A 23,883-nucleotide genomic window follows, 5' to 3' on the forward strand; every position below is an offset into this window, starting at 1 on the left:
CAGGTGTTAGGCTTCCTTTTATGATTAAAAGGGGATATGATGTAGCTGGGGTCCTGGCCATAAACCAGGACATGCTCCCAGGTACAGACCACCCTCTCTGTACAGCCCACGTGCTTCAAACATCTCCCCACTGCACCCCAGCAGAGCTTCCAGTAATAGGGCCGATGGGGAGTCTTGGCATCGGTTCTAGGACAGCTGGGTGAACGTGCTCCTGCACGGCGCTCTTCTCAGGGGGCCATCTCTGCTCCCCATAAGCTCTGAAAATGGCAGCGTGGCACAGACTGACTCCAGCAAAAATGAAAACGTGAAGCTGGAACTGAAAAATACATTTCTCATACCAAAAAGCACACACTATTAAAAACCTGTCACATACTGACAAAGTCTTAATGCTCTCGGGAGACTTGTGATAAAAGGTGTTGCTAACTACACATGCATACATACACACATATACATCCTTTCATATGCATGCCTATGGGCAGAGAGTTGGGATATAGAAATATTTGGCAAAAAGTACGCAGACCTCAAAGTTAATTTTGCATATTGTCTCCCAGACAACTGATGCAAGTTTAGGAGGCATTTCCCACACATTTTTTTTTCTTTTCCTTTCTTTTCTTTTTTAAAAAATTCCCAGATTAAAAAAAAAAAAAGTCCATTTATATAAATCTTAAAATCTTTTAATTAAAAACCATAAATCACAGAGCCATTTCAGTCTAGCTGCCTGTACATCTCCCTCTCTGAATGCAGGTTTTTCTTCTAACATTTCTACTGACCTGGAAGACAGATAAGATGCAAATGATATTCAAACCTTTTAATTGCTTCCACTAAGCATCCCTTTACTGCTTTTACAGAGCAAACGGTGTCACCTCCTTCGCAAATGTAATGCTGTGCTTCTGGCCAGATCTCTGCTCACCTTCTTCTAAACCAAGTGTTCGGAGAGAGTTATGCTAAATGGATGTGTCCTTTTAGGCCTGTGACAGATTACTTCTGCTTGATCTGACCAAAATATTTCTTTTTTTTTTTTTTTTTTTTTAACCCTTGCTTCCTTTTCTCAGTCCCCCCTCAGATGTGGCAGTTCATCCTGGAGCTCTTAAGGGCCTCTGTTTTTAAGGAACCTAAATACAGAATCCCCCTTTGTTTAGCCCTTTATCACCCCCACGGCCTCACCAGGGCCTGATTCTCTACACCTCCAGCAGAGAACACTAGTAATGCTGACTTCCAAGCTCATGCCTAAGCTTAGGCAAAAAGACACTCATGCCTCATTACTTGAACTTGGGCACACATTTTCTCCAGGATGCTCAGAGCATTCTTAAAGCAAACACGCAAACAAAAAAACCCACCGTGGAACATCCAGTTAGATCTCACAAGATTTGGTGGTAGTGAAAGGAGTTGACTAAAAAAATCAAACCCAATCATCTTTGCTTTCCACAAGAAAAATTTAGCAGGATGGGTTTTTTTCTCCTCTGCCTTACAAAGCCTATTTTTCTGAGGATTAGGAACGTAAATACAGTGTGGGTAAAAGAAAAAAAAAAAAAAAAAGGTACGCATCAGAAAAATCTAAAAGTCTTCCCTATAATTTTTCTCGGAGAAAGAAAAAAAAATAAGCATTTCCTGACTGGCTGCAATTACAAATCCTCACAAACAGGGACTCTCCTTGTATACAGGATGTAATTCCAGGAGTTCTCATTCTCTGGCTGGAGAATCAAAGTGCCCAACTAGTAACACCAGCAGATTCATGAGAAACTTTAACATTCAAAGCAGCCTGAAATATACAGCATCTGTTAAGGTGGATTAGCACCACTATAACAGCTGCCAACAGGTAAGTAAAACTAAGAGAGATACTTAGTATAATGCCAGTTGCTTTACAATAATCCACCTAGAAATTAAAAAAATAAAATAAGAAAAAGAAATTAACATGAGAAAAGACTGCAGGAATCAATTGTGCCACCTGATCTGATGTTAATTAGGAGACTCTTGGACAAGAAAGTTATATGGTATTTTGAGTTGTTCTCAGACATAATGGTGCATAAAAATAACTCAGTTTATTCTTTTTCTTCCCTCGTTTCTTTTACTTTAAACGTACATCTTCAGATACAACAGCTCAAAGCTGGTTCATTTCCAGCTTCACCTTTAGGTACATTATCTGGTTTCTTTTTCTGTCGTTTCCATTTAAAAAAAAAAAAAAGTGACTCAGAAAAAGTAAAAATGGCTCTATACCACCCTACTGTACAAAATAATTACAGCATTCCCTGCTGAGTGACGGGCTCAGATGAAAGCCTCACAGCCTGGATATTTCACCCCATTCGTTTCTAGCAGCTTTCCAACAACAGGTGCCGCTGTGTCCGGTTTCAGCACCCCGAGCACCTCTGTGCCCACGCTGCCATGCTTTCCGTGGCCTGGAAGGATGCTGCTGATTTGTTTCATCAGAGAAGGATATAAGCATTAAAAGCTTAACGATGCAGCTCATTTAAATACTGAAGTCAATGAGGCTACTCACATGAGTAAATGCTCACCAGCACCAGTAAAATGCCTCTAATTTGGTGCCCAATAGTTATCGCTTTTGTTTTTCACAAGCAAACAGAAAGAAACAGACAAAGGCCAACGTTTTTTACTAGGGCCTCCATTCTCCAGCTTTCATTATTTCCTCACAAAACAGGGCACAGTGCAAGCCAGGACTCAGCGGCCAGGAGCATCCCACATCCTCGTAAAAGCTGATGGACCTGCAACACCCTGGCAGATCCCGAAACTGCACAAATTGCACATTTCCCAGTCCTGCGTTGCCCGTTCTGGCTGCTGGGTACAACGAGCGTGGCCGTATGGGCCAAGCAGTCATCAGTCACCTACCCCAAATCTCACCGCATACCACTTTTTAAGCAGGGAGGAGATACCAAGGCTTCCATCCTCTTTTCCTCCCTCATTTTGTTCTTTATCACTTGACATCGCAGCACCACGTTCCCTTGGCAGGAGAGCAAGCTTGGGCCTGCTCTCGTAGGTATGAGACACCCAGGCCGCAGTACAGCCTGAATAAGCTCACTCAGAGGCTCCAGCACCAGGTAGGCCTTGTTCTGGGGCTAAAAACAGAGTGGCTGGAACTTTAACCTCTTTAAGGCAGTCCAGATTTTTTGGACCTTCTCCCTCTTGTCATAATCATATTCATTCTGCATATGCCTGAGTGATGAATTTGCAGAGAGAGGAATAAAACAGGTTTTTATGCAAGTTTTATGCATATCTAAATTTTCTCCCCCAAAAAGCCTTCATTCTTCTTCTCCTGAAAGCTCTGCCAAACTTAGGTGCTATTTCTGGTTAGCAATTAGCAAAAGAATCAGTCCCAAAAATACTGCCGTTACCAAGCAGCAGGGTTTAGGAAAGAGGGAAAAAAAAAAGAAAAAAGAAAGAAAGAAAGAAAAAAAAAAGAACACATGCTATAGCCCACTGGCATATGATATTCTTTTAGAGTATGAACAGGATTTCACATCACATGCTGGGCTTTGATTTGAGAATCCACTCCTAATTGTGTGCTCTTTTTCCTCTGCGCCACAATTATATCTTATCCTGTCCTCAGATCTGTCTGATTTCCCGATCCCTGGCACATCGAGCTAATTGACCACCTGCATCTGCCGTCATCTGACATGTGGGGCGATGAAATGTCTCTCTCCTCAAAGTTCAGCTGCCGCTACGCCTGTGTTCTGCCTGCCACAAAGTAACCCACACGCTGCCCTTGACGAGCTGGGTGGGAAGCCTTTCAGCCTCCAAGCCACGAGGACAGCACACCGCTTCTGGACAGAGTCGGCGTTAGCAGGACTCCAGCACTTTGTGGTGAAAATCATTATCATCATCCCCACGGAACGGGTATCTGCAGGAATATAATTACTTGTTCAAGGTCAGTGGGCCAGCTGCAGGGACAGACATGAAGCCTACGACCCTTGAGATCCAGCCGTATGTTCATCAGGGCTTCCTGACGATGCAACGTCAAAAAAGATGATGCACGGTGCAAATCCACAAGTCACTACTGATTGCATTTACCGCTGATTCCAGGAGACATTGCATCTGTCATATTGTCAATAAACCTATTCCCTACTTCCTTGGAGAACCAGGCTTTGCCTCTGGGAGCTAGGTGGAAAAAAAAGGTACTGTGAGCAAGATGCGCTATGCCAGAGATAACAGAAACTCAGGAGCACTTTCTGTCAGTGACAACTTTGTGAAGCTCGTCTCTGTTAGCTCATACCAGCAGTAGATTGCTCTCCAGCCCGATTCTGGCAAACAACAATGGAAATGGAGCCCAGGAACTGTCTAGTTCATGCCTCAGTTGTGCCATGGAGAGAAAGAGCACAGGCAGATGGCTATACCTCCTTCTTCGCATCACTCATTAGCACAGAGAACAGGTATTCATTCACAGGTATTCATACACGTAGGGTTCGATGGCCTTACAACCTGGGCTGCATTCTCCCTCAAGTTACTTAGCTCCAAGCCAGAGGAAGCTGTCTGTCTTGGGTGCAGTTCTATTTTTCAGCCCACAGATTTCTAGGGGGAAAACCAAACAAACAGTCTTCCTAAAGATCCTACAAAACTGTGCTGCATTTACGACTGATTCAGATGCATTTCCTTACTGGAATAATAAGCACACAGGAAACATTCAGGACATGGGAGGAAAGAAAAGTCCATCCATTAGTGAAATCAAGAGACAACAGTCTGAAAACAATTAATGAGGTTTAGCCCGGCTGTCTCTCCCCGCGGACTGGAAGAGAGAGGCCTGATTTGCTGCATGCCTTTCCTGTTGACAAGTAAAGCATGTAGAGGAACAGAGGGCTCCTGTCTCCATTTAGCAGTGGGCATAAAGAGGTTGTTCGAACACTTGGTGATTAATTGGTCTTTCCTAGCCATTTCTGATAGCAGGTAGCGGGGCTCGTCTTTGGAGAACCGATCAGCGTGAGAAGCGTGGTCATGCTCTACCAACCAGCAGTCGTGTCATTCGCCAAGTCCTGTTTGTGAGGTGCAGCAAATTGGGCCTGACTTATTATGCTACTGAACATGAACAAACTGGTTTTACCCGAAGTCTCGGGTTTTTATCACTGTGTCACATCTTGCTTCAGATACACCTCACGGAGCCTTACGCCAGTGCCTAGAGAAGCGCAACGCGATCACAGCAGCAGTTCGGCAAGCGCCCTTTTAACCACTTCTGGAAACATTGCCATGAGCCTCTTTGCTTCTTTCGGAACCCAAAAACTTTTGAAATTAGTCCTCACCTTCTATGCCAAAGACCTACTTTTAACATTGCAAACCGGGAGCAGAGCTTTTCGTGTTCATTCAGATTCCTCCAGCCTCACGACACCTGGGTAGGATGTTAAATGCAGCCACTCCCAGCCCCTCCAGAATATCTCCCCATTTGGCCATCTCCTGTTTTCACCAATGTTAACTGAAATAGTTATATAGTTGAAAAAGGAAGACAAACAGAGAAATGAAGGATATAAATTGACTTCTCTTGAGCCAACACGTCGGTGACAGACACCCTGCAGTATCAGAGCAACTCCGTAACCAAACCACTGCTGACATCCTAATACATGGAAACACTCCTAGCACTTCAAGGGGAAAAACTGTGGGCAAGAGCAAGCGAGGGACATGAATCGTGTCTCAAACAATTGGTCTATCAGTAAACCAGGCTGCCAAAGGAAAGGCAATCGGTATTAGAAGATGCATTCTCATCATTTCAGTGTGCCCAGTTTGTCAGTGTTCACAAAGCTCTCAGCGAGCAGCCTTTCAGAATAACCTCCAGGTAGAAAGTAATACAGCCAACACACTTGTCAAGGATGTGCTCTTGAAAAGTGCAGCAATTAGTAGATGGATGGCTAAGTAACTTTTTCTGCAAGAATTAATTACTTGAGAGTGGATGCACACAGGGACATAAATACTCAATTTAAATACACACGGACAGTAAATATGACATGGAGGAGAGGGGGAGACAGAAGCAGGTTCATCAGAACCACTAACTGCTAACTGAATAGCCAAGGAAAACAATAAAGTGCCTTCTTTTTAAGCTATTTTGTGGGCAGTTGGAGATGCTGGTTACTTTTTAGAATGAAAAGCAAAGAGATGACTCCTTCCTGACCTGAGATTTTGATCAGCAGATCTCTTCATAAGAGAAGATCAAATCTTGGAATGCTCTCGTCTCAGAAGGATCTGAGTGCCCAACCAATCTTTCACTGCAAATGTTGTGCTGCCTTTTCCTTTATGGCCGTACTTTCCCTGTTGTCATCACCCACCGCAAATGCATGCTGTTTATCAAGGACCATCAAATCAGTCAAGAATGAAAGACAGAAAAACGGGATAATGACAGTCAGCCAAGCAGGGTGTTAAATGATCAATGATTATGCTCTGAGACAAAGAAATGATGGCTAGTGGGGTGTTACTGAATAGCAGAAACAATAGTGGGGGAAAACTAATGTGATGTAATATGGTGTAAAGATGGTGTAATATGAAAAAAAATCCTGCATTGAAATGGGGAGAGGAAGGCACCTGTGAAGAGGCAATGCAGAATCTCCTTAGATCAGGCCATGAGTTTAGTTGGACAACTTCTGAAAGTGAGCCTGTGATCTGAGCAGGGAACTAGTTATACCTGCCCGTGCAAACAGAGACACGCTACAGACTGCAGGAACTCAGGTGATGTCAAAGGTGATGGCCAAGCAATAATCCCCACTTGGTGAGTACCTCGATGCCTTTCAAGATCTGAGAATCCTGCTGGTGCCACACGATGCACTTGACTACCTCAGAGTATAAGGTTTATGTTGCAGCCACAGCTAGAAAAACACCGGACAAAAGATTTGTTACAGTTTTATATGTAAGTGTAGAAGTGAGATGATACAGCTAAGAAAAATGCTCCCGGGACACACAGTGTCTCCTCTAAAGTTGTTCTTTCAGAAATGTTCCGAGGTTAAGTACTTTGTTTTGCTGCTACCAGGTTGGGAGCACAGAGTGTTTTGCAGCATACAAATCAATTCAGAAAAAATTAGACTGTCCTTTCATACTTGCACAGTGCTCAAGAGACTGCAGTCAGAGCAGTTGGAAACTGAACACGACTGTAAAATAAATTAAGAGCTGTAACAATTAATAATATTTCAGCTGCTGAAAACCATATGCTGATAATCTTGTCCTTTTAAAAGTTCTTAGTTTCACAGGTTAAAATTTAACCATAATTTGCTTTACTAATAACTGCTTTAGCATCACATCTAACAATATATTTCAACTTTAAGGGACCCGAGATAGTTTCCAAAGAACTGCATAAGCAAACAATACTCAGTGGTCTCCCAGACCCCAAAGATGCTGGTATGCAAAGGTCTGCCCAGAGCTCCCTGCAGAGTCCACCTGCTCCTGCTGGAGCCCTCAGGAGCTCCGTGCCAGTCTGACACTTGTGGTTCCGTCTTTCTAGAGAGCTGAACCACTTCAGATACTCCTCACGTCTCCAACAGTTCATCTAGAAGAATTATTCTAAAAGTTGAAAGCGCAGTATAAATGAGAGCTACAAAAGCATTTTTCAACACCATTAACTAGAATTAGCCCAGCCAAGCCATTGCACGTTGACTGCATATATTTTTCATAGAGGAAAAGTGGAGGGTGGGTAGAAGCAATGCTTGGGATATGCCATGCAACATAATTTTAGTTGTTTTGATGTGGAAGGAAAAAAATAGAATTAATTAAAAGGATGGTATTTTAGGCTGTGTTGCTGTGCATGAATCCAAGTGCAGCAAGTTCCTCTAAAAATAAGTCTATGCAGAAGAAATTAAAAGAACAAAAAAGAAAGGTTGGAGGTGTGATGAAATGACTAATGGTTCTATAATAAGTGAGCAGCTTACTGCTTAGTTCCCTCGTATATGTGGCTGTTATTTTTGTTAGGGGATTTTATGCAACCAGCATTGCAGTTGATAAGCCAGTGCTGACTATTCAGTTGTTTTAGGTATTTTAATTACTACATTTCTTATTACTAGAATTATGATGAGTACAAATTATTATTGCATTACCATATATACATCAAAGAATCTTGACCCAGAGTCCCTGAAAACGAATGAATACGATTAACAGAACTTGAGTCTGTATACAACTCCACGTCCATGCCGAGCTGGTTTTTAACTCTCAAGGTACATGCATCAAAAGTGTGTTACTCCAGCATCTTTGATCTCCAAAGAACAGTTCAGTGATTCCTAAAGATCTGAATTTCCACTAAAGGTGCGTGTGTCTCTTCTGACTACAGAGCACATTCATTGAAGTGATATTAATGGGCCTCGGTTAAGTGCCTAGCATTGCCTGGAGTGAGTACTTGCCCAAAGAAACCCACGAGAGGACTGACTTCAAGCTCTTGGATCATGAATTCAAGGTCTTGGATCAGATCCTTAAAAGTGAGCACCGCATACAAACGATACAGGAACACAAGCAGTGCAGGTATGAATGACAAAAGATAGGCATTACTAATGAGGGAGTGAACAAGAGCAGTGCCCAAGATTTCCAGGCAGTAGATCTGTTTAGTTACATCTTCTCTCCGCCTTTTCAAGACGTTCACAACAAATTTTCCATTTACGTTTCAAAACACGGTCACCTCGCAGTAGCCTTTTGGATTAACTTAAATCGTGTTCTTTCAGACACAGCTACATTGCTACTGATGCAAAACAGACGTCGCCGTGCCGCTGATGTACAAAGATGCACAGAGATTAATTCAGCCACTGCAAGAGCAGAGAAAACCCAATGGTTGATTTCTGTTGCATTCATCCTTTATCTTCACACACTTCTGCCAAGGGTAGAATTGGTTTTAACATCCAAAATCCACATATCAAAACCTAAGTACTTTAACACGTAATTAATTGGCTATTCAGCAAGCTGGTAAGATCAGTGTTTGAACATCTAACTTGCAACAGTAATAATCTAGTTTTCAGAGGTTCTGGTTTTGTCAACTTTGAAGTTATCTAGGACAGCTTCTTGGCAACCTGGAGAACCTCATTTTCAAATATTCAATATACATCAGTGGCCACCGGGACATTTTTAAATACATACAATGGTTAGACTTTGAAAAGAGCTCCAAAAAAGTACCCCTATTTTTTCAAAAAATAAACCCAGTCGTTTCCTTGAGTGCTATAAGCAGAAACAAACTCTTTTAATATTCCAGTTGCCACGCTCTTACAACTAGAAACACAATCAAATTTTGGCCATAACCTTTCTGTGCCTTGGACTGTTCTTCACAGAATGAGAATAAAATCTAATTCTCCTCTGCAAAGTACTCTGAGATTAGCCACCACTAATAATTATTCCTATCAAGTGCTTTGAAATCTGCAGCTAAAACAGTTGCAAGCAGCACAATTTGTTTTCTTATTAGATGAACATCACACAAGGAAGGATGTTTCTGTTTTTACGTAGACTTTTCTATCTCACCCTCGGCTCAAGCCCTCCCCAGAAAGAGATGGGATATAGCACTGGGATGGAAAACAACATTGTCATTGTGTTGTCTGGTACGTAGCAAGGTGCTTAATTATGCTGGAAGCCCCCTGTTATGTCACACACAGACGTAATGATGAATATGTAACCCAGCCATGCCGAGCTTTTAAAACTCCTTTCTCTCCCAATCACCTCTGTGACTTTTCAGATGAGGCTGGGCGTCTGTTTCCTTCGGAGCAGGACACGCTCCCTGACAACACATCCTCATTACTGTCACAGTGCATTGCAGCCTGTTCCCATATTCAAGCATTTCAAGGAAAACTTTACATTTTTGCAGTAATTGCCTTCAGATTCCCAGTTTATTAGAAAGAAAGAAAACTTGTCTTTCTCTTTATGGCCTGGTTCAAAGCGATATACTCACCACTATTGCATTTTCTAACGCAACACTTCTTAAATCAGGCATAGCATCAGGAAGAACACTCACATGCCGAAGTGCTTCCCTTCTGTACAGGTCCTTCCATTTCTCCTCTAGTATCTGAGCTTCTTCCAGCAGATATTAAACTATTTTAACAATAGCCAACATGAGTAACTCTGTCTCCCTGTAATACCAGTAACACAAATGCTCTGACTTATGCTCTCATTCAAATCTATCGCCTTGCCTTGGTAATACATTTTGAATTTAAGTTCTGTGAGGCAGTAGTTCTTCTGCATGTGTAAAATGCCTACTGCAGTGCATCTACCTGACACCCAATTATAAATAAATCTAATAAAATCAAAGAATTGTCTCCAACATCGTGAGAGGAAAAGGGCCAGATCTGTGAGAGGGCCCCACAGGGCCTCCTGTGACCTGGCCTCGTTTCCCCAGAGGAATCGATGCACCACACGATGGAACTGGCCCTCACAACAGGTTTGCCTCAGTATTGATGAACTTTATACAGAAGCGTTTTAGATTAGAGAGAAGAGTCCTTAGTGCTTTGTTGGATCAAGTGTTCGTAGCCAATTAGCCTCAGTGCAAATTAATATGAATATAGAGTACGGAGTCGCGCATTCTGGGACACAGTTTTGGCAGCTCCTAGCCTTCAGTGGAATTGCAATGCCAGTGTTTTCACTAGTTCACAGCAGAACTAATAAAAAACCACCACAAAAACCTGCAGAGGCTGCCATATGCCACTTACCTGCAGAAATTAAATAATAGATTCAGCTGACGCCGACGTGTACACGTCTGACTGAAGGGCGGCGTGCTACGCAGAGCACTCCAAACTGGGACATCATCAGTGTCTGCAGAGCAATGGAAGTGAAATAAGGAACCGAGGGAAGCAGAGGTGCTCATTAGTGGGCTGAAGAAGCAGAAACACAAGGGGAGGGACAACAAAATGGGAAGGTGGGAATTAAAAGAGCTCTGGGAATTAAAAGAGCCGCTCCTCTGGGGGTCACCTTTTGTGAACTGGCAAGATTGAACAGAAAACTATAGCCTCCCAAGCATCTGCTGGGAAGTCAGGTTGGGAAAGACACAGGAGAAGGGCTGGCTCCCCCATTCCTACCCGCTAAGCAGCCACACCAGCACCAGTACTCTCAAGAATTAAGGCCAATAGCAGATAAAAGCTCCGCTCTCAAGGCTGAAAGCTACTTGCTCTGTTGGACGGGACTGGCTGCTACTCTTTCCAAGACCATCAGCAGAGCCTCCTGGCCAAGAATTAAAAGCCAACAGTATCATGCCTGAAAGATTCAAGCACCACAAAGTAAGTCAGTGCTTAGGCATTAATTTTGACTGTAAATTTTCTGCCAGTCTAAGGCTCCTGTCCACTCAGATCAAAAAAAAGGTTAATAGCAAAACCAGCTGGAATACTGGCCTCTGGTCAAAATGGCTTAGTCTGTCCTGAGTTTTGATTAAAATTTTCCTGAGAATTTCCTGGTATGTTTCAAAAATGGTAATAAATAGGAAGGGTAAGAGGAATACAAGTCTGCCTTGTACAGTACTTGCCTCCTGGCTCCATCCAGCACCAGGTGGTCCGGTGGAAGAAGCACAGACAAATTTAATGAAGAACAACAAGACTACCTCCTCATCATTGCCACCACTCCTCAGCTTCAGACCGAGGCTTTTCGCCTGGTTTAGCAGCGTACAGAATAGGAGGAGGCAGCGAGCAGAGCTGCAGCTACCTGAAATGTCTGACACGTTACCTATCTGCCAGCAGAGGAATGAAGCACCTCTTAAAGCGTGCAGGTACCTTGAAGGACAGAGCACGCTTTCTGCTAATTTGGGACTCCCTCGTTATTTTGGGGCAAGCCTTTTATAGGGAGAAGCATTGCACAAACCAGGTTAGTTTGCAATGGACTTGATGAAACCTAGAAAGTAAGGATTAGAGGTTAAAAGTGGCAAACTGGAGTGGTATGTATTTCCAAACCACGGCGAGCATGTAGAAATAGGAGTCCATACGATTATAAAACCAGAACTCTTAGTAAAAAAACAGAACTCAGAAAAAAAAAAAGAAAAGAAAAAAGGAGAAAAAAAAACAACTTATAAACCAGAACTCTTAGCAAAGGTTCTCTTAGCAAAGCTTGGAAACTGTGTGTGATTTCACGGCACAGGAAAGATTTGGGGTCACAAAGTGTCCATCCCCCCATCCCGAAAATGAGGTATTGTGGACCCTCCAAACAAAAATAAGTGATGTGGGCAAGGCCAGAGCTTCGTGGACAATGGACCAAGATTCAATACTCGAAGGCCAAACGCCTCGGCAACATTTAGTGCACAAAACACAATCCTTGGAGACTGCATTCTGGGGCTATTTCTGGTTTCAAGATGGACTAATCTAACAATCAAAGCAGACTGATTAGTAGTCAAAATTTCTGGGGAAAGCAAATTATTTTAGATGCCACAATATGTGGAACAGTTTAGTCAGCTGAATTATTTTTTGTACTGCGAAAAGAGACAAGAATTTCTAGCAAAGGGGGCTTTTGGGGACTGGTACTGACAAAATGCCTGTAAACTGCTGTTCTGCTCTCTTCCAGACTTGCACTTATGGGTCCAGACACTGTCATTATGTGCAGGAAAGGAAAAGGATGGTTTGGGGCCTGAGGAAATGCAGCGGGCCTGCCATAGATCAATCAGGTTGATCCTCTTCTTTCATTGCCTCACTTCTCAACCTGTAAAATGGGGATGAGAATGGCCTTTTCTGTCTTGCCCCTATTAGTCTGAAGCTCTGTATAGGCAGTTCTTTTAGCCCCAAATCCCATTCACCTGTTCCCAGTCGGACGCTATTCTCCTACAGGTACAGCCACTTTACTTCTCAGCCTTGTTCTGCAGCCCAAAGCAAGCCCATGTCCTCGTCTCGCTAGCACTTTTATCTACTGTGCTATCCAAGTTGAGCCTTTTCTTTATGACAGGATTGTCATAAACAACTAAAACTGCAAAAATGTACTAATTTTATTCCACACACAATGCCGCACAATTATCATCAAAAGCTCTTTGATTTACTGGCAGTGAAGAGGAAGATTGTGCTCAGCCCCAGCCAAACTGGGTTTTGGGTCTTTTTTTCCTTCGGTATCTGGCTTGCCCACCTACCCTATGGCACAATCTGTTCTAGGCAGTTGAATACCACTGCTGCTTCGCGGGAGACGGGAAGGATTGCAGGCCTTTCTTTTTTGGGAGCAAAGTCAGCGCTGTGCAAAGATGGAGAGAAGGCTGGCTCGGTTTGGATCGCAGCTACCGGATCAGGAGAAAGCAGCCACAAGTGTTCATGGGGAGGCTGAGAACTAAAACCTGTGTCCCAGTTAGATGATCATTTGAGTGGCTCGTTCTGGCGACCTTGCTGTTTGAAGCTCATGCGTTTGCATGACGACTCTTCTCCTCTTTTTGTCTTCATCTGGGAGCTATTCAGGATTAAATTTACAGTGGCTGCATCTCAGTGTTTCCTCCTTTTTACACCAGGAGAAAAAACCTGCTCACCCAGCTCACGGAGGAGCAGGAAGCTTAAGAGTTAACCAAGCAAAGCCAATGCTGCTTCGACCAAACACACGCAGAGAAACTCTGCTCTGAGGCTGACACGAGGTCAGGAAGAGCTGCAGTCCCTGCAAGGAGGACGTCGGCACAACTCCTGCCCTGCCCCAAGAGGAGGGACAGAAACACTACGCCAGACCCGGCATGGGTACGTCTGCGGTCTGGCCAGGTGCTAGTTTGCTCCTGGGACTGGTTAAGCTTTGCTCACCCTCAAATTACTTCCCTAACACCACGGTGGTAATCACTGCCTCATCGCCAACACGAGGATCTCAACGCTTTGGGATCAGCGCCCATTCCATCTCCCCACTGTCAATGAGAGAACAAAGAGATCTGGTGGTAAATGGAAGAGAAAACTCAGGCTGAGGTTGCACTTCTCCAAAGCACTGCTGACAAACAGGATCTAGCACAAACCATGTTGCCTATCGTGAGTTAGGTTGGAACTGGTGCAGGTTAGAATTTACTGGCTATTATTCTTTTATCAAACACCTATAAAAAATGTAAGCGACCTTCCAGACTTCAGCCCTTACCGTTTATTCTCCATCCTTGGACATCAGATTTGGCATTCCCTCCAATAACCATGACTTCTTCAAACAATAATTTCAATTCTGAATATTCTCATTAATCACACACACGCCTCTTGAAAACACATTATTTTTACACCTTATTTCTTTCTTGATTTGAAAGCCATCTCACAGTCATGAGTTCCAAAGAATGACTTTATGTTACATAACATGAAAAAAATACACTGAAAAGCTTTTGTTTTAAATGCTTCTTGTCAGCTTCTCAAAATGTTCCATTATTCTTTGGGCTTTTAAGTGAAATTCAAGCACTACACAGTGCTTTAACTGCCCTCCTTGATGAGCAGAGACTTACCCTTAATTCAGAGCATCACAAATTATATGTCATATCTCGAGCTGATGTGCATTTTCATCAGTAAGATCTGGAATCATGCTAAACCTTTAGACAGTCTCTCTGCATTTTATACCCTTAGTAGGCTATTTTAGAAATGATTTCTCCTAACTAACATATGGTATTTGTTAAATATGCAGACCAAAAGCAGGGTCTTTTCATGTGCAGTAAGCCTAAGTGACAGATGAAGGTATAGCCAAACTTCATATTTTATTTAGCGTTGAATAGGAACGAATGTGTGCTGAACTGTAAATGATCAAATTAGGTAATTTCAAACACACCTCTGAACTCAAGTCACACAGAATAGCTTCCAGTTTTTCAGAAGCAATGGCTGATCTTCACCTACAGACATTTTCTGTTCCTCGCCTCCTGATTTTTGTGTACAATCTGCAACCCAGCACTTCCACGCAGATGATAAGAGATCATTTGCAGCCTTCCCTGAAGTGACTAATGGATTCAAGCCATTCAGCACAGATAGAACTGAAAATAAACTGGATCAATGGACTAGAAATAATGGAGTTCTATAATCAGATTATTTGACCCCAGGCATAACGGAGAGCCTACCTCTCTCTTAAACCAGGCTGAGCGTTGGTCACAACACATCCGAGAAGCTGAGCAAAAGGACCCAGATAGTTGAAGTAATTTAATGAATGAAAATAATGTCTTTGATGAAGGAGTTTTAAGAAGCCAAAAAGATTTACATGCTCCCATTCCACGCTCATTCAAGGCAAATTACATCCTTCGCTTCTTTAGCTGCCTCTGAGAAATTAGCGCTGTTGCAAGCAATTCCTTCACAGCTCCGTTTCCCCGTGCCCCACCAAAACCAGTAGGCACCCTTCACGTTTCAAGGTCTTCTGTGATACACAGAGCTCACTTAACCACTGTCAAATGCAAGAAAAACTGTTTTAAATGCAAGTCCTCGCGTATGCACTGCAACAGTTTTGATTTCTCCCAGCAGAAAGTGGTGTTGTATGCGTAACCTATGTACACATGCACTTTAAGATGCAAGCTCACATAACAATACCATTACTGTCATTTTGCACGTAAGTGCTAACTGCAAGTAATTGGTCCAGTGCCTTCTGCCCTATTCCCATTAACCTCACTGGGTATTTTGCCTGAGAAAGACCTCTCGTTAGTGAACTCTGTACCCAAGCGTCTGTCACTAGAAACACTCTCAATATCCTTTCACTTTAAGAGGTAAACTTTAAAATAAAGTTTGTTTTGGTTCCCTCTCCCTCCCTTCAAACACCGACATGTTTATATGGGGTTTCTTTTAAAAAAATAATATATATATATGTGTATATATATATATATATATATTGTTTTATCAAAGGCTACATCACTCCAGCTGGAGTTTGGAGCTAAAAAGATGAAAATATCTCATGAAGGGCTCTTAAGATATTTCTGTTTGCACTCAAAAGCAAGGAAGAGCTTGCAGCCTTCTACAGGAAAACTGTAAGAAGTTTTCCTACAGGAAAACTTACTCTGAGGTTTTTCAGCCCGGTTGTGGTTGATTGGAACAGCTGCTAAATTCCAAACTTCAGGGTTTCATCTCCCAACACCTCGCATGAACTTGATGGAACAGGACCAGCAAGAGCTGTCTTCAAAGTCGCACGTTTGCAGTCCTGCATGTGGAACCTGTATTTCCTACCTAGCCATGCAGCAAGAGCATACAGCACTTGAAAAGGAAAACAGAAGCAAAGAAAGCTGGTTATAATGCAGTGTGATATTACTAATTTTTCAAAAGGCTGGGCAGCAGAGCAGAGCAGATACAAAGAACTCACCCAGACTTCCCGGACACTTGTCCCACCTCTGTGCTGCCCCCGTCACCGTGCTGGCACTGGGGATTGTGCAGCTGCATGGTGCACTGCAGCAGGGAACTGCTCCAGCTCAACAATTTTCGACTTATTTTTCAGAAATAAGTACCATTGTCAGCAAATGGGAAATCACAGAGTCATCTAGACTATCTGAAAATGGATGAAAACATTGTTTCTAAAAATTATTTTGCTTTTAAATACAAGCAACTTATTTGCCCTTAAAAAATGTAGAAGCTGACATTGAAAAATACTAATGCAAACGTTACCCATGAAACAATCTTTTTCACTGCATCATTCAGATAAATCAGTTACCAGATTGCATCAGATCCAAGTTAGGGCCAAGCAGCAATATTCCAATTTGGATAAGAATGTCTTGCTGCAGTTCCATAAATGCAAATTACACGATATCTACCTCAAAGCTTTTTAAAATGTCTCTAGAAGCTGTATTTTCATAGACATATTAAATTATATTTTAAATAGGAGGGAAGATGAGATTTTCTTTTATTTATTTTTTTTCGCAGTTGAGCCCACAACCAACCTAGCTCAACCTGCACAGCATTGCTGTAACTGTACTTTTTGAGGTTTCTTGCTTTTTTTTCCTAGAATACCGGCCACCGCGACGCCAGCGTTCACCCTGCTGTGGTTCTGGCAGCACATACAGCTTATGCTGGACCTTGGAATTTATTAACCTGATCCACCAGGGAAGGCAATGAAGAGACCCTGGTAAAAATGATGTGTTTAACTACAGAAGTCAACAGATGAGGCCTTAACACAGTGCCAACGTCTTGCTAGGATATACCAGCTTGGGATCAGCTGACACTGTGTAAGTTGTGCTGTTCGACTGACATCAACCCTATCTTTTATTTTAACTGTCTTTTCTTTTTCCATATAAGAAGTAAATTGTATTAATTTGGTTTTAATTAGCTTGAGGTTGATAAATCTAAGCTTTCAACTCTAACATCTGTGGCACCAGAGTGTTTGTAACAGAGCTTTTTAAATTCATTATGAGAATAATATAAATCAAGTTTACACCTGCTATGTACTGAAACTCATCTCATTTCTGCTTAGCCAATTTAATTCAAAAGTCACGGTAGCAATATTACTTTCAAAGAAAACTGCAGACTTTTTTTTTTCTGCTCAGCTTGGAAACTGCATGTTCAAAGCAGGGAAACGTTTGGCAGCAAATTTATACTATGGAAGAAACCAGTTAAGAATAGATCAGCTTGCAAATCTACCATCAGAGCCTCCTTTAGCTGAGCTGATAAACTCGGAGCCAGGATAGACCTTGGTTTTGTGTGACAGACCTTGTCTTGGTCATTCTGAGAATATAAATGGAGAATCCTCCGAATGCTCAAACCATGAAAGCCAACAGTGGCATCCTCAGACTCAGGACCGCACGCTTCTGAGTTCTGCAGATTTAAAATCTTTGGAATTAGATGTTTCATACATTTAAACCCATGAAATCTGAATGAGGGGATTGGGGATTAATGATATTTATCTTCACTCTTTTCCAAGACTGGCAGAGCCTACACGCCACGCTCACACACGCAGCTCGGACTGGCTGCACAACTTCCACTCCACGATTAGAACCACAGAAGGTCTGCTTCTGAGCTTTCCACCCATTTCATTCAGCAGTGCTGTAACGTAAAACATTCATCTAAACCACGCTGTTCTTTAGAGATTACATCAGCGTTTGTAAAAGACGTGGGTCAAATACTCCCTGTAGTAAATTAATGGATAACTTATGTAACGCTTAAGTACTGTGCTTTTATTGAGCAACATCTCTAATCTGGGATGGATGTGCTGAGTTAAGCACACTTGTTGACAATATGCAACAAAATTCCCTACAACATGATTCTCTTATGAGATCTAAGAGCCATTGTTACTAGTAAAATTGTAGTGAATTACTAGATTTGCAAAGTGAATAAATAAAATTTGGAAAAAGAATGTGACAAAAACAAGTGACTTCTACTTTGGGTAAAAACAATTCAAGGAGTAAGGTGGGCTAAGAGCCTAACTCCCATTGATATTCGGTGGTGAAAACCTCTGGAAACAACTGGGCTTTTTTGGAAGCGTAACCCACTACCACTGAAAAATACTTCCTTGCCACACAACCTCAGTTTGCCTTAGCTGAGCCCACTGCCATTAGTTGAAGGTTTGCTCTACTGGAACACAATACTCGGACATTGCTGGCGTATTCATGCCTAAGTCACCACCAGCTGAAAAACTCCACAAATGCACAGCATGTCCCACCGGCACGTCCTCCTTTGCTCGAGCTGGGTGTGTTGGACAGAGCCAGGACCAGGCATGGGCTGGATGCGATGGCACCAGCGGCCTCGGTCCACCCAGATGTGGCCGGCTGCAGTGGGACGCTGCCCTCACCAGAACGTTTGAGAACCTGAGATTATATATATTAAAATCTCCACCATTACAAAAGGCGGCACGCATTGTTCTTCGCAAGAAAGACTCTTTTCAACCATGATTAATTTGTAAAACAGCTGTGTTCTGCCCATGCATTGTTTCTGACCTAATTATGGTAATGTGCATGGAATAGATTTGATTCAAGCGTCGCAAACCATGGCACTGTTAATCATGTACAGTAGTGTGAATATCCAGATGAACACGTTCTGGCTCTAGGCCACCTGGTAGAAAAAAAATATCTGTGCCCTAACCACAGACCACCGCTCACTTGTGGATCTTTAATCAAAACCTTCCAGCTCACCTCGGATTTCCCATAGATACTCCCCCAGTGTTGGCTTTCTGCTCTTTTTATTCACATGGGACGATCAGATCTCAACACTCCCCAGATTCAGTGGTAGCAAAGAATAAAACAAATCACCAAATTCCAGTAAAACTGAACACGTGTCACCCTTGCAAGTCTGGCAACTGCTAAATTTACCTGTTAATTCCACGTTAAGTGATGCTGCTATTCCCCAAAGGTTGTTTAGATGCATTGGGATGTTTTTTTCCCCCGAACATCATTAGAAACCGTCATTAGAACAAGGTACTGAGATAATGGCCCATTTTTTAAATAGTGCCTTTAATGGCCCCAAACATTAACTCGCAAACAAATCACACAAAGCGGTGGATATTGTGATGAACACACCGTTAGCAGAGAAAAAATTAAAGCAGGTCTAGATAGAAAATTGAGTCCAAATTTCTCGATTCTGAGTAGAATTAACTTGTGAATTATTTTTTCCTTTATGGGATTTGTTTTTACATAATTATTCTCTATTCCAATATCGGAATAGCAACTGCAAAAATTTATGAAGTAAAAATCTTTAAACAGTAAATGCTAGGCTGTTTTTTTTAAATCAAAACATTTGCATAAAATAATAAACATCCTCTCAAGTGAAAAAAAATATTTTTAACTGCAGATTGAAACCTGGATTTGTGTGGAATTTGTGTTTGTTTTGATCACCTGGTTAATGGTGTATATGTTAAATACAGGATTTTGCATCAAAGTTTTGCTTACGACAGTTCTTTCCTAACAAAAAACAAGTTGCTTGATTAGTTTTTCAGGTGTTTTTTTTTTTTGTTTAGTTATATTTGTTTTTATTTTTATTTTTTTTAATTAGTTTTTCTCAACCCTCTTTTTCAGATTCACAAAAAATTTCAAATCCGGGGGATGTCCCCACAAATCAGGTATAGCAACACTGTCTTCTTTTGAGCTCTTGGATGCAATCCAGGAAAAATAGATGCCAAGAGATTAAAGACATGGGGTTCTGCTTGTTTCTTTGCTGTTTTACAGTAACCTTGCCTGTGAGCAGGAAAGCTGTGAAGGCTGCAGAAGGTAAATGGGGGCTATGCTGGGTGATGCTGAGGTTTTGGTCGAATCTGCTCATTCAGCCACCTGCACACCCACCTATCGTGCCTATGCTTTCACAAGAGGGTTAATGGCTGCCATTAATCACCAGTCTAGTTAAAGCACATAGGTAAACGATGCTGCTGTAATTCAAGTTCAATCATGGGCTCATTAAATAAATTGGTGACGTGAGAGCCAAAATCCTAGAAGGTGCTGTCAGGATGGCAAAGGCTAACGAGAAGCGAAGCTGCATGAAAGGGATCTCCTTAGGGACTGACCACAAACAGGGGTATGGATGCCAAGAAGCTAAGTGAGCATCATCAGCGTGCACGAACGTGGCCTGGTGGGAAGCAAGGACAACATTTCTGGATGAGCAAGACTTGCTGCAAACAGAGCCTTGAAAGCGGCGAGCATTGGAACTGTCTCCTGTTTTCTAGAGAACGGCATCACAGAGTTACAGTAGTAAACTGTACGGCACGTCATCCATTTCTCTTTCACCTGAAGTCCTGAACTTTTCAGGCCAGGAGATCCCGTGGTCCTGTATCCAGCTTGGTCAGCAGCCCGCTGGGGCACCTCCGCCGTTACCTCCTGCCCCATGCCAGCCCCTTTAGCACTGCTTTAGAGCAAGTCTGCAACCAGATTTAGAAAGTGATCCAGCTTAAGAAGTGCCTCTCCTTCAAATAAAGGAATAACAAGCACAAAAGACCATAAAACATTAAGAAAAAGCATAGCTGCCTCGCTCATTTTGCAGCCCATCTGAGAGTGGCGTGTTGCAGAAAGATGATGTGGTTTAAGCCAGCACTGCTGGTTTCGTTTCTTCCAACCAAAAACTTCAGCAGATGCTTGGGTTAAAACGTACTAAAATCCAAATCAAGCCTATACCTATGGGATATATTAGCCCAAGGCCTCAATCGCTTTATAGCAAACTGCTGGAAAACATCCTTGAAAGCCTTGCCCACGTTGCTGATCAGCGATAAAGTCTCCATTAATAAATGATGCAGAAGTCCTACCATCCTTCAAAACAGCTTTTTCTTTCCTACTCGCACACAGCCCCTTAAAACCCAAACCACCCTTTCTTCCAACGTCAGGGCGTTTCACACCGTTTCATCTCATTGCTGATGTTGCCTGACACCTTATAAGCCCCGAAAACAGCGCGGAAAGCCACCAGGCTCCCTGAACTACAGCAGCGAACTCCCCCATTTCAGTGGGTCCCCTCCTTTCCTCCCCCCCCAACACATCCTCAGCAACACCTCAATGAGACAGCATTATGCAAAAGAGCTGTCACTGCAAAGCGTTTTATTATGCTTTGCCTGATTATGCTAATTCTAACTCTGGGAAGCCACTTGGCTTTCTCTCTTCCCTTCCCTCCTCTCCTCACTTCTCTGTTCAGCTAGCAAAGGGTTTTTTATTGAAACGGGGAACATGAACGCCGTTATGAAACAGAACAAATTAAACAGAACAGTCGCGATTACTTGTCTTTCACAAGGCGTTGCATGTGTTGCAGGAGCAGGGCTACAGGAAGCGGCAGCCTGAGCTGATGCGCTATCTGCTTGATTTTTCAACTATTACCATTATATGTGAAGGAATGACTGCCATAGAAAAGGGCCAGGTTTTCAAGGAAGTCCAAAAGCCTAAGGCCACGTGCCTCTGTGCCCATCGCTGGCGTGCAGACATTGCTGAGCCGTGTCCAAAGCATGGGGAGAGTAACCTGAATTTGGGACTCTGAGTCTAAATGGAGGTAACGTTTGTGAGTGCAAGACACTGAGAAGTTTCCAGTTCTGGATGCCCAGTCATAGAAATGCACAAGTTAATTCACGTGGGTTTTTTGAGTCATCATAATACTGATAGACCTGATTTCAGGCCTGAATCCCAAAGACACCTCGAGGTAGAGATGCTCATCCCAGCAATGTGAAACTGGATCTGTACCCCGAGGCAAACCTGTACTCCGAGATCCCTGTCCTCTGAGGCAAACCAGCTGACAGAAGTCTGCATCGGACAAAAGCTCAGCACCGTTCTGCTACGGGCAACACTGCTCCTGAAACAAAGCTCGCCTTCTGTAATAAGAGAAAGAACTGCAGAAGGGACAGAAAGCATCAAGAACCTGGTGGTTTGGATCCTTGTGAGAGCAGGGGATCTGCTGATGGGCAAGAAGGCGCTCCAGCCTTGCTCCATCTACGGAAGGAACCCGGCAACTGACCCTCAAGAAGATTCCTCCTTGGCTCCACGTACGCCAGCTGGCTTAATCCTGGGCCCAGGTACAATGTGCACCAAGCAGGCACCTGAGAAATGTCATCCGAAATTCAATTTGTAGTCCTGGCTGCTCGTAAGCACTTCAGAGGAAGGAAATCAAGCTCCCTGCAGAAGCTGCCACACATCAAGGACAGGGGGAAGGGATTTTCTTCCTGCTCTCTGCAGGCAACCAACAAACCCCCTGAAGGATGGGATTAGTGCGACGCAAGCATGGTGCAAACAGGCAGAAGCCTAGTTCCCTGGCAAAGTATCTTGTAATACCAATGATTTAGGTATTTAAGCGCTTCTATCAGAAGCTTAATTATTTCTCTACAGGAATTCTCCTGCTCTAGAAAAAAAAAAAAATCTTTTATGCAATTGCTGATCTTAAACCTCAGGATCCCTGTGCCTACCGTTCTCCTCCAGCCCCTTCCACAACTCCGCTCCTCGCAGAGTTCCTACACCATCTGATTTCTAGCCCAAAGGGACAGGAAAACGTGATGCAAGACTAATCCTGAAGTACCAACACCAGACTGGGGATGCGGGAGAAACAAAAAATCCTCCCTAGCTCTTGGTAAGAGCCTTTCCGAGTCGCATGCCTGCCCCATGAGCGGCTGTAGCACCAATGAACGCGTCCTGCAGGTACCAGCACGGCACTCCCAGGAGACTCACCTTTCTCATTTAGTCGTAGAGAACATTTTTCTCGTGTTGTCCTCTTGCAGGCTTTCAAGTCATGGCTGCAAAATTAATGATAAACAGACAGCACCTAAGTAAATGTTCAGCTCCCTGAGAGCGAGCCTCCACAATTAGCAAGGCTGATGTCATCCCGGAGCAAACCTTTATTAACTGCTGCATTTTGGGGTCACTGCCTGATACGTCCATCAAGCTGGGTGCCCGGCACTCCTGTAATTGGGAAGCTAACAAATTTATCACCTTCTTTTTAAAAGGCAGCATTGTTTAATGCACGCATACAGATCATAAATACGGTACCTTTTACTAAAACAACATCAGCCTTAGTATTGAAAAGCAGTGACAAAAAGAAAAATGGATGAGTGGAAAGTGTTTTCTTTTATGAATGGTGCGCGAATTCATTGTTCAGCAGATCTGTTTTTGTGCTCGCACTGCAACGGCCCAACTACTTGCAAAAACTATCCGTTTTGAGCCCAGGATTTCTGCCAGATTCTGAACAGCTCAAAGACGGCGACGCAGAGAATGACAGGAGCTCATACCACGAGAGCTGACATGGTCAGGGCTAGAAGTTAGCATCTGGAGAACTCCAGGTTATTCTTTTCTTTGGGACTATATCTCAGGAGCCTCTATACCCCATTACCCACTTCCCTTCCAGGGTTAGAAATAAAGCCAAGCCATCGCACTGATCAGAAAATGACTGATGTCTAACAGTCACTTGCTGCTTCAGAAGCCAGAAATTCTTTCCACGCTAAACCCTCAAACTCTCCCTAACCGAGTGTTTGATGGCCAATGGTGACATTATTTTGCTACCTGCCTAGTTTCCCCGCTTAGTTTTGAAAATATGAGCTTCTGACCTGGGGGAAGAGGGGAAGGCCTCCGCCTCCAGAATATCCAGCAGCTAATTCCCAACTCCACAGAGCGTACACCTCCAGGAAGCTGACAGTATGAAGATCTCAGCAAGTCTCTAGTGGGCTTCAGCATCTTTAGGACTTCTGAATTGCTCCCTTACCATCACCACTCTCGGCTCTGTT

General features: G+C 43.1%; 1 protein-coding gene across 17 annotated transcripts in view; it reads right to left on the reverse strand.

Annotated features, from left to right (window-relative positions):
* Nucleotides 1–23,883, reverse strand: part of LRRTM4 (leucine rich repeat transmembrane neuronal 4) — a 328,498-nt gene that overhangs the window by 143,298 nt on the left and 161,317 nt on the right. The window contains exon 9 of one of the 17 annotated variants that reach the window (XM_083812035.1): nt 999–22,899. The exons of the other annotated variants lie outside the window; for them this stretch is intronic. Coding sequence (XP_083668161.1) covers nt 22,894–22,899 — 6 coding nt within the window. The 3' untranslated portion in view covers nt 999–22,893. Of the gene's footprint in view, nt 1–998; nt 22,900–23,883 lie in introns of those variants that run through there. 17 annotated transcript variants of the gene reach the window in all.

Source organism: Anser anser (assembly GCF_964211835.1).
Source record: "Anser anser genome assembly, chromosome: 26".
In the NCBI taxonomy this organism is placed as follows: domain Eukaryota; kingdom Metazoa; phylum Chordata; class Aves; order Anseriformes; family Anatidae; genus Anser; species Anser anser.